Below are 11,989 nucleotides of genomic sequence, written 5' to 3' on the forward strand. Positions count from 1 at the left end.
GGGCGGTATACGGCGGGTCACAGCCTCAGCTCCCAGCCGCCATCGCACGCCTGTCAGAGCCTGGGCGCCTGTAGCCGAGACTCATAAAAGCTAAAGGACATCCACGGACTGCCTTGGACACAGACGCCTACATCAGTACTCTTCATTCACAAAGGGAGAAAAAACAACCCAAACACAAACAAGACCTTAGAGCTTATTTTTAATCATTTACTACAGGTAGGAAGCAGTGTGGTGTCGGAGGCTGCCTCAACTGTCAGAGCCTGGGCGCCTGTAGCCGAGACTCATAAAAGCTAAAGGACATCCACGGACTGCCTTGGACACAGACGCCTACATCAGTACTCTTCATTCACAAAGGGAGAAAAAACAACCCAAACACAAACAAGACCTTAGAGCTTATTTTTAATCATTTACTACAGGTAGGAAGCAGTGTGGTGTCGGAGGCTGCCTCAAGCTTGGTGCAGTTTCTGCTCTGTTAAATTCCATTAGGGACACACAAGTAGCAGAAGTTATTTCCTACTATAGTGGTTTGTCATCCAGTCTTAACAGCAATCATAATCAGCGTTACCTGCATGTCAAGTAAGTCCCCAATGATACAATCAAGATGTGATCCCTCAAAAAAACCATGACATCCCAAGTTACATGGAATGTATAAAAGCGAATCTCAAGTCTGATTACCTTGAAGTTTACTTTTTTTTTTTCCTTTCCATTAACTAAAGAACCAAATGTGTTTTACATGGTGGTATGCACTTTGTACAGTTAAGTGATTATTCAGCCTATTTGTTACAGATAATACATGTGTGTATATTTACACACACAAGCTCGTGTAAAATAAGTGCAGTTTATGTACAATATATGTTGTGTTTAGTGTATAATTTACTTCATATAGTAAATTAAACCCCAAACATAATTATATACACATGTACATATCCTGGCTGCATCCCTTGTGATATCAGCAGAATAGAATATCCATTTTATGGTCAGTGGTCTGTTCAGGTTTCTGTAACATTTGAACAGAACTCGTTCAGCTTCAAGCTGTTTTACGTAATTATTACAGGAAATAAATATAGAGAATAGTATCTTTAGTAAATATTCTGTTTCTTCAGTGAAAAGAATGTAATTAGTAGATCATAGATCCTTATTCATCCACACAGCTGTACTTGACACCGAACTGTTGTTCCAGAAGACTGATGTTATCACATCCTATATTTCTCTTTGGCTTTCTCTTTCAAAATGCAGATGTGCTAAAAAAAAAAATAAAAAATAAAAAAAAAATTTACATCTTCTTAATTTCTTAACCTTCAAAGAAAACAGAAGAATGATTTTCAGCCATATTTCTAGCACTCTAAGGAAAACACACCAGAAAAGTAATCTTTGCAACTTTAGATGCAAATTTACTACTTGCAATAAAATTGAGATGTTCATATTGCTTCCAAGCTTATCTGTAATTTATAGATTTGTGTATTCTGAAGAGGTCAGGTTTGTTCAATTATTGTCTCATTTTGTTCATGTTGCTTTACAATAGCATAGATACATTATGTGTCTCTAAAAGAACTGGTTTGTCTTATTAGAAGAGCTTTCAAGTGGAAAAACTTTTTTACTTCACCAGATTTAAGAAAGTACTTTTGAAAGCTGAGGAGGGACAAAAAGATCAGCTCTTTCAATCTGTTATGCTCTTTCCAAGTCTACTACTCAGTGCAGCCTAAGGCAACTGTCATGGAACAAAACCAAAAATCTCGATGCACATGTTATAGAGTGTAGGAAAAACCTTCACACACAGTCCACACAGAGCCATCTTAAAGACTTGGCTAGGAAAGAGCAACACAGGATTCCACTAAGACAGACAAACATCCCTTTAAAGCCAAATTACAAGCCAGTTTCTTTTTAGATGGGGCCAGCAGATTGTAGGCTGCCAGCCATCCTGGAGGACTCAGGATATCACACAGCACGGCTGGGCCACGAGTCTTGTGGAGCAGATTCATTAAAAAGGCAAGGCATAAACAAGTTCTTATGCATTTACAGTGAATTATCAGCTTGGCATGTTAATAATGTTTTTCCCTTCTTAGTGGAAGTTTCTAGTCAGATTTGAAGCTTTGTTAATTGCTGAGAAGCTGCTAGGATCAGCTCGTATTCTTGCTGTTACCCATGGAAACAGGCACATGTGTAACAGTCAAGGCACACATGTATGCACTTACGTTTAGATCTCTGAAGTATTCATTATAATCAAGAGCATATCCAACCACAAATTTATCTGGAATTTCGAAGCCTATATCTGTAACAAAATACAATTCTTTTTAAACTTGGGTGGTGTAAATAGCTTTTCAGTACACAGTTGTATTCAACACGTGCTGCAGCTATTTAGGAGTGATACCTAACAAATACATAGTTTTGCTTTCAAGGTACTTAGCATGCTCCTTTAGCAATCAGCTCCATAAATTGATGTCAAAGTTTAGAATCCATATGGTGCCCATCAGTTTGTAATACATTTTAAATGTTAAAAGAAGGCATTTTAAGAACAGAATAATTATTTTAAACCTACTTATAAGGTAGTCCTGAGAGAGGAAGACAAGGAGTGAGATTTTATTTTTGTCAAAATAGATGCCAGCCTACACATTTTTTGTATTTTCTCACCATTCCTCTTGGCCTTCCTGAAACTTATATACCAGTTTTCAGACTTACTGCATGAAGTGAAGTTATGAGGTTGTAGTGTGGACAGCCAGAAGAATGCAGTACTTACAGTCTGGTCTGTAACCTGAGCTTCGGTGTGTCCTTTTAACCAGCAGGCTGTAAGGCAGAGCAGAGAACGTTACATTTTTTTAAGTGTGTCTTGCTCTCAGCTGTATACTTTGTTTCTCCCCCCACTCCCCACAAGCTTCCATAATCATGCACTTGAATTAAAAGAATGAGATTGTTGTAACAGAAAGAAGTAATGTTCAGCCTTATAATTGAGGTGGAACCGAAGGGGTCTGATCCAGGCTCATTCTGAAGGTCCAAATGACTCTATTGTTTTGCATTTAATTCTCTTCAATTCTGTATCCCAAATCATTATGTTTTCATGTCACTATGTGTCAGCTAGAATAGCACAGGCAGGTAAGAAAGTTCAAATGGCATGTAGAGCTATTAGCAGGGAGGGAGAAGAGGACAAGCTGTGCAATGTCGCTGCAATTTCTTCCACAAAGTCATATCCATTTTTGCTTTTCCTGTGAACTTCTGAAGAAACCAAAAATCTTGTGGACAGTCACTGGCAGAGGCAGGGGGACTTGATACATAAAACAAGAAGTGTGTTTTCAAAGCATTGTGATTGCTTGAGAGAGACAGAGATATTCCCCAAAAATTCCTCTTAGAGATGATCTAAAAGCAGATCTAGAATGCCCCTTGAAGTCATCTTGCAAGCACCAACAAACTCTTAGATGCTGAAAACCTGTACGACTGAGGATATTAAGAAAAAGTCTGAGTTGTCAGTTTAGTATCAAGGTGACTGAGAAGGTATTAGTAATCCTATGGAAAGAGCTGAATTTCCTTCAAACATAAGGAATTAAGAAACAGACTCCATGAGGATTGTTTCCTGCTTTTACTTCCTTTTCCTTCAAACTTCAAACCAAAGACAAGCAAACACCCACCAGCATAGACCCGCTATTCACCTACATGATTTTGCTGTGTCTTCTCCTTACTATACATTTGTAAGTGGCCATATCATTATACCTTACAACTTTTACCATCTTTGGTTCCTTGTCTTTCAGTTTTGAAAGTAGTGCTTTCATTGTTCTACCAGTCTCAATGATGTCCTGAAAGAGATAAAAACTAAATTATCCTCTGAATTGGAAAGAAAAGCTGGAGTATCAGTGGGTTAATTTAAAGCATAAAACCCAGTCAGCAACCCTGGCAGCACAGTTAACATAATTAATTGTTGGTTTATATGCAATAAGTATTAACTTGCAAAACAGGAAGAAAAAAATATTCCATGTCTTTTCCTCCCCCCTGCCCTCCAATCTGTACTTACCTCTACTACTAGCACATTCTGGAAGAGATCATGTAGAGAGAGAAAGAAAAGAAAATAGTTACACAGCAGCACCTGGTGAATGATGCAGCCAGGGAAAGTCTGCATTTCAAACTTCAGTTACAAGTAAGTTGCAACTGTTTTTCAAAAGAGCTCATCACTTAAGTGCTTACATTGTTTTAGTGCTTTGTGAAAAGTCTTTCTGTAAGTATTTATGGAAGCATAAAATACTGTGAGAAAAGCACTTGTGCCAGGTTTTATATATTATTCTATGTATAGCAATAGCATTTTAGCACCATACTGCGTAGTCCGTTTAAATGGTTCATTTTTATGGGCTTTGGGGTAAAATGTGGGATTTTTAGAAGCATTCAGTACTGTTTGCATACTGAGATCAATGGGAATTACTCATTGTTTCAAAGCATGGCATTTTAAACCAGTGTTAAGTGGTTGTCAATATGTAGTGTCACAGTCTTAATACTTAATCTTAATTTTACTTAATCTTAATTCCAGGACTTCCTGGAAAATACACAAAAACTGTCCCCTTAAAAGATGAAGGTGCTAATTCATACCTTCCCATTTAGTGTGGACAATTCCTCACCAACAATACTGATTTTTTCTGTTGGTGAATCATTCTGGAAGGAGAAAGAAGAGAGGGAAGTCACTTAAAACATGTTCAAAAGTGTTATCTTCCGTGTGTGTGAATAGTGTACTGCTCTGGCTTTTCACCTGTCAAATGGCACTTGCAACTTTACACAGCACTCCTTTGGTAAAACAGCTTCTCAGCAGCTGAGAGCAAGAGGAGAGAGTGAAGTATCAGTGCAGAGAGATGTGTCCATGGAACAGGAGTACATCCATATTCATGGCCTAGACACCATTGCTTTCAGCTGGTGTTGTTACTGCAGGTTTGGTTTAGAATTCCATGAAAAATTTATAGGGTGTTGTGAACTGTTGTATTTAGCATGGGGCAAATTTTGACCAGTGCATAGAGCTCTAGTCTTCAAAGAGTGGAGAAGATAAAACAGAATAGAAATAGCATAAGTCTTTGCTTTACAGTAGCTGGTTCAGGGCAACTACAGTTGGTTCTGGTGAAAGATATCTGTTCCTCAGCACACAGGCTGTGAAAAACGACTCTCAAGCATTCTCTATAGGAATAAGTAAATGCAGGGAGAGACAATAAGCAAGTCTCTGCCACTAAGCTCTTCTTCATACTCCCTCCCACCAAAAAGTGCCATGGTAAAGACAGTGGAACTTCTATGGGAGCTTTGGGCTGGAGAGGAGGCCTTTGGAGACCTGACCCTGGCTTTGTCACATGAAGCATTCTGCTACATGTTCATGCCACTGAACACACGATATCTGTCTGATCCTTGGGGCAGACTGGTGAATCAGCTGCTTTTCAGCATCTAATGAACTGGGTTGCTTTGAACAGGATACATGTATAAACTCAATTTTCACAGAGTCTTCATGTAAACTACCAGTATTCAGAAAGCAAACCTATTGGGAGAGTCAGTTTTCCAAAGAAAAGAAAGTTGCTTACGCAGTAGCTTTTTATTCTAACAAAATCCACAGTGACAGGCACAGATTTATCACCATTTTGATTTAGTGCTTTTATGTGGTCCAGCAAATCAGCAAAGAATTTGTAACCTCCTTTAAGGACGCAGAGTGCAACGATGTGATGGCTTCCCATATCCTGCATGATATCTCTAGCCAGACGTTCTGTCCTGGGAGGAAAGAAAAAACAAATCCTGTAAAGTGTTTTGTAGAGCATATTTGTTTGTCCATGTACTAAGTCCAAGTTAAAGTTCTGCTCTTGAGGTTATGTTTTTATACGCAGCAAACTGTGACCAGATTAAGATGTAGGAAAGTTATTTCCATCTTTGGAGTTCACAAGATGATACCTATTCCACCTGACATACTGTTGATTTAATCCATATAGCTAAACAATGCAGGATAGAAAATCATAAAGGTATTTGAGATAACGTGGAAACTTAACTGGGCTTGTAGAGGAATCCTCTCTGTAGAACTCTTATTGTATTAAGCTCCAGAACACAAATGTTACAGCTGCAGGGTTTCCATGCTTCTCAGGGGCTGTGCAAGGTAGGGCCTCAGTCTTTTCATTTGGAGGGAAATGGATCATTGACTATCTCTACTCTTTGCTGTTTACTCTCATACCTGTCCAGGATGAGTCCATGAGGAATGAAAACTCTTTCTAAGTCTTCTTCATAATGCTTAGGGATGCAAAATAGATTTTTGTTATAGCCACTTTCTTCATCTTTTATCTGCAGGTAAAAGGGAAATAGCTTTAAGAAAGAGAACAGAGCCATGCAGGATAAAACCTTCCATTTTTTTTTTCCTGATAATGCAGAGAAAGACTTCTCTCTCCACCCTTATCCCCAATAGTGTGCCAAAATAAAATATATCTAGAGAGTTTTTGAACTTTCTGACAGAACAGTTCACTATCTGATAATTCAGGAGCTAGTGTGCTTCTCCAAAAGGTGAATGGATCAGTAACTGCTTTGCCCCAGTTACTGTAAGAGACTGAGCTGCAGTCCAGCTCCTGCTGTTGGTACAATCTGCTTCTATCAGATTCTTTTCAGTCTGGTTGGGGAGAGGCCATAGCTACTTCCCACAGATCAGAGCCTCAACTCTTTGCCATCAGGGCTTATAATTACAGTTCTTTCTTCAATGTGCTGGCTTCAGGCTGTGGCACCCACAGGTGTCTGGATGTCTAGAAGTCACATATTCTCCATTTGGGCTTCTCATCTGACTAATCTTTTGGTCCCAGACTTTGTCTTTGGATTCTGCCATCCTGCAGGACCATAATGATGCTTTGCTCTGTTCATTTATGAAGTGGTGGTACAAAAGCAGGCAAGGAAAAATACAATGAGGTAGAAGCAATTGTGATTAAGAGGGCTAATGCATACATTAGAAATAAGGCTCTGTTATTGTTAAAAAATACAGAACTAGTTGAAAGAAAAATTCAAAGCTATCTCAGAGCTTCACTAGTGAAAAACAGGCTAAGTACACACCAGTTGGATTCAACAGAACTCCATCCATTGGTTGCTAATCAATGGCACAGAGCTATGAACTCAGCAGTAATACAATGGGTATTGCTAGCAAACATGTTATCACCTGCAGCCTCTTTATTTAGATGAATTGTTTTTCATGCTCCAATTTTTGGCATAAGAGAGATGAGTGCTTAGGAAGAAAGGAAAAATGGACTGTAGGGAGCAGGATTACATTATTACCTGCAAAACTCGTAGCAGCCACAAAAATGAGATCACCAATTACTGCTATTTATTTTAGATTACACACAAATAGCCTACATAATTTAAAGATAAAACTGCAGAGACAAGTGTTAACAAGAATTTCAAAGAACAGATTATTACAGTACAAGGCAATGCATATCAGATCTCACCCAGGCTGAACTAACTGTGTTCTGCAAATACTCAAAACTGTTTTGAGCTCGACCCACAGAACAGCCCTGCAGCTGAGCACTCTTCAGAGTGTCACCAGTACTGTCTTGCCTGGTTTAGTTGCTGTTTTCTTCATGGTTGAAATCAGCAAAGTGAAATTTTAGATGAAGGATTGTTTGTAAATTAAGTTTGTTTGTGCTTTATTAATCTCAGAAGAGATCCTGGCAGCTACACTGGTATCAGCTGTTGATCAAGCTAGACAGTAGCATCTACAAGCCCACTTTAAAGCAGTTCAGAACTGCTTATTGTTGTTTGAGTGTTATATTAATCCAGTTGGCCAGCTTGAAATGGGCTAATTTCTGCCTGTGTGAGGTTGCTAGTAATGACAGACAGAATGGACATACAGGATGTGGGATTCTGTCCACAAGAAGCATATGATAAGACATAGACACTTTGGTCAAAGATAAAAGACTATTTATTTGAGTCTCCTGGGTCATATGAGCATCATTTTCACTTGCAGTCCAGAAAGGCATCTTTAAGGATAGTCACTGACATGCTAAAGAATTTAAGGAGTGCTGTAGGGTGGGTTGTTTGTTTTGTTGTTTGGTTTATGGTTTTTTTTCAAGATCTCCATCTCCTTTGCATGCGGCATAACTGCAGCTTAAATGCAATGACCACACTAACTGCCATTTGGACAGTTTCTATTTGGCCCAGTCATGGTACCAATTGCCATATTTAATGGACATCGTCCTTACTGTCTGGTCTTGCAGTTATAAACTGAACTTTCACCTCCACAGCAAGTTAAAGTTCAGGCTCGTTGCCAATGAGTTTGTATTTCTGCTGTATTTGATGAGAGGCATCATGACTGATTCAGCTCAAGTGAGGTATGAGCTTTGTCCATTTTAATGTCACCACTGGCTAAAGTTTATCTCGAAGCATAGAGGTGTGCATAATGATTGCTGCTTATAGCTACTCCAACAGTGCAGTTTAGTACCTTTCCTTTGGTTAACAGCTATGCTCATTGAGACTATTGTGCTAACAATGTCTGCTACATTAGTATCTTGTTTGTTGTTATGTATGAAGCATTTTTTAAGGTCTGCTGAAAGGTTCATGAGCAGAACCTTAAGGACTGCATCAGTTTGAGCACCCTATCACCATAGCAACATTCTGCATTTGTATTGTGGCACATGCTAAATAATAGAGCAGCATCCCATTATAGTAAAACAATCTACTAAACTATATCAAAAAGTCATTACATTTTTAAATCATGAGCTTATAACTTGAGGAATTAGTTGTTTAATTTAGATTCAGTCTCATCTGTTTTTCATTTAGTGATGCAGGTTTCTGAGTTTAAGGGGAAAAAAAAAACCAACAAAATGAACTACAGCAATTTTGTACCATAAAGAGGTTCATAAATAAGTTGTTTCATCAGCACAGAATGAGAGATTATGAATGTAGGTATATTAAAGTCAAATAAACAATGTCATAAACTTGTAAAAAAAAAGAGTCTAATGAGATGCCTCTGTTCTGAACGCCAGTTTTTCTGCTCAGTAAAGACAAGAACCAAGGCCTTTCATTAGGCAGCATTTCTAATATTCTTCTATTTCTGCTGAGGCTAATGTCCTCCTCCACACCCAAAGCTCCCTTCAGCCAAAGAACCCCACACAACACATTCTGCTCTCTTACCTGCAGCCCATGGGCCATAATCTCACTTTGAGCTCTGCTATGGGAGAAGGAGTTGGTGCTGTTACTGCAGTTTGCCGTGCTCTGTTTTCACCTTGCAGTCAGATCATGACCTGCTTCTGAGAGGTCAAAGCTGCCATCCTTCCGGCAGGAAGCACTGCTGCTGCTGGTAATGCCCTGACATCACAATCCCAGGTTCTTACTTAACCAGATTAGCCAGAAATAAAAAAGGCATGAACCCTGCTGCAATTAACCAGAGTAAAGATATGGGGGGTGAGGCAGATGCAAAAAAGAAGCTGATGATTCAAATTATTGGGAAGGACTAGGCAGGGTAGTGTGGTTTTAATTGAAAACATAGATTGGTTGTTTAATGGTATATGTGTAGAAGGTAATTTTATATACCAGTTTCTTCCATATTTGCACATCCATCGTTGTGATAATGTCCACATCTTTTTCAAAATTCTTGTTCTAATTTGCTGTCAAAAAAATCAGTTGAATAAACAAAACCATATTTTTGAACTTGACTTGAAGCAGAGGTCTGCAGCTGTTGAGGCATGGTGAACCCTGTCTGCCATTCTTCCAGGCTACCCTTTCATAAAATGAGAAGGTGGCAGTTGCACTAACATGCTTCCCATCATTTAAAATCAAACTGCTCTGACATTCACTGTAATCTGATTATTTTAGTGTACCAAACTGCAATGTTATCTGGGATTAACATGAAAGACTTAGATTTCTAAAAATTAATCCTACTGACAAAATTATCTAAAGCCAGCTGCATACAGCTTGTTACACAATGTTCTTACCAGATTGGGTACATTTTATTAATTCAGCTAATTTAGTGTTTTATTGAGGAGAGGGCACACTGATGAAACATTTTTCTTGTTTCTTTGTAGTCTTATGGATGCTCTTCAAGTCATGGCTGGTAACACTTGGGAAAATGGAGAAGCACTCTTCCAGGTGAACTAGTGGTCATCCTAACAGTCAGTGACAGGTTAAACAGTAGCACTCTTTGGTAGCTGGTAATGCCCTAAGGCTCCTTGGCCCCTCTTTAGTGCAGTGAGCAGTACCTTCCTTCTGTGAATTCCATACCACGCTCCCTGCCTCCCATACGTGAGCTCCCTGTCTTGTGAAAAGCCTGGTTCTTCTCATCCCAACTGTGAAACACTCCTTTCTAGCTGGTAGTAACTTATGTTGAAAAACCTGGAGAATTTCCTCAACAAAACGCTCCTTTGAAAGGAATAATTAACAAAACCCATACATGTGAATTGTGCTGGCTATTGCCTGAGCAGAGGTGCTCTCCCTTCCTTCTTCTCAGGTGAAAAAGGTGAACAGCAGCACTGCTGAGGAACTCATGCAAGCAGACATTGCCTTTGAGGCGTTTATGGAGAAAAGAGAGAGAAAGAAAACGAGGGGAATGACAGACTAGTTTGTGTGTTTCCCCTCCTCTGAGCTTTTCAACCCAGAGTAATTTAGCTGTCCTGAAAGGATGTTGGTGCTCTAGAAAGCCCTGAGAGGATGGTGCCATCAAAGAATGCTCAGTGCTGCAACATTGCACCCATGTATCACACCTACAGCTTTATAGGACTAGTTCTAGGGTTTGAATAATTTTTTTTTTCTAATTGTTTACAGGAAAAAAGACACATACAGGTTTCACATTTCTTTGTTGATTCTCATGTAATTTTCTATATTTAAACAGAACATAGTGTAGCTTTGCTAAAATCAGCAGTATGGGTGACACTACTTGTTTTAAACCTCTTTCTAATGAAAAGATGAATTATTTGCACTGTCTTGCTTTCCCATTTCTGTTAGTCTGAGTACAGTTACTGAAATTACAATGAAGAAGTAAGATTTTATATGATCTGTAGCACCCAACTTAGCTATGCCCTTCTTTAAAATGCTCTCTTCTCTATATTTTGTAATATTTTGTGTGCTTAATCTCTTTATAAGGAAACCTTGACTGCAGATCACACATACTAGGCAGTCTCTCTGCACAGGCCACCTTAAAATATTCTCAGGTGTAATGTGTATGCTTTGGTTCTGTCTGTTAGGATACCACCTCTGCTATGTAAATTATTTTTGCAAATGCCTGAAGCCTTTGCTTGAGGCAAGTTCCATTCCACATTGCTCACATTTTTACAAATTATACATTGGACCTTGCAAATCTTCCTATCTCCTTTAGGCACTGTGCTGCTTGATATGATTTGAACTGGGCCCAGTTCTAAGGTCCTGTTTAATTCTGTTTCAGAAGAGGATTGCAGAAAATCCTTCCCACTGACACTATTTCTGAGGTTTTGCTGCATTGGGAGTATTGTCTGAACTACAGATGAGCAGTGACTTCCTGACTGGAGTTCATGCTTAGGAAATGCAGCAGAATTTCATTCATAAGGGATGCAGGCATATATATGCATGTATTATATATTTGTATTGGGTTTAGATTGTCTTAACAAGTGTAGATTCCTCTTTAGAGAAACTGACAATGAAAGAGACTGTTAGGGCGTTGCTTTGTGACATGGGAATCTGTTCAGCTGGAATGAGAGTCCTCTAATTGAACTTGGAAAATAGGTGTGTTCTACTAAAGTCCCCACAGGTGGAAAATGTCAGACAGGCTACCATGTGGCCTTCAAAATGTTATGAAAGGATTCATGCAAAATAATCAGGTCAGCAGCCCACATCGGGAAAAATAATTTTGAACTCCGGGAGACTTGGGATAGAAAAGTTCAGTGTTGGGAAAACGTATACATTTCCATTAAAGTTTAGGCTAGTTCAAGAAATCTCTGTGTATTCTTGTGTAGTCTGAAGTTCAGAAAACTACTTCTCAGGTCATACTTGTTTGCACGAATTTAGGATTCCCAGTAAATTCCACAGAACCGTAATAGTAACCATACCCCACTATCACCTG

General features: G+C 39.0%; 1 protein-coding gene across 1 annotated transcript; it reads right to left on the reverse strand.

Moving 5' to 3' along the window:
- Positions 1-1,193: 1,193 nt before the first annotated feature.
- On the reverse strand, positions 1,194-9,111 carry LOC103776577 (hypoxanthine-guanine phosphoribosyltransferase-like). Its single transcript, XM_008944092.1, has 9 exons — positions 9,094-9,111; positions 6,164-6,270; positions 5,529-5,712; positions 4,564-4,626; positions 3,998-4,015; positions 3,700-3,782; positions 2,735-2,781; positions 2,193-2,269; positions 1,194-1,241 (listed from the first exon to the last, which is right to left on the reverse strand). Exons 1-9 carry the CDS (start codon positions 9,109-9,111, stop codon positions 1,194-1,196), a joined length of 645 nt encoding a protein of 214 aa, XP_008942340.1.
- Between the last annotated feature and the right edge of the window lie 2,878 nt (positions 9,112-11,989).

Source organism: Merops nubicus, unplaced genomic scaffold (assembly GCF_000691845.1).
Source record: "Merops nubicus isolate BGI_N331 unplaced genomic scaffold, ASM69184v1 scaffold39347, whole genome shotgun sequence".
Classification (NCBI taxonomy): Eukaryota; Metazoa; Chordata; class Aves; order Coraciiformes; family Meropidae; genus Merops; species Merops nubicus.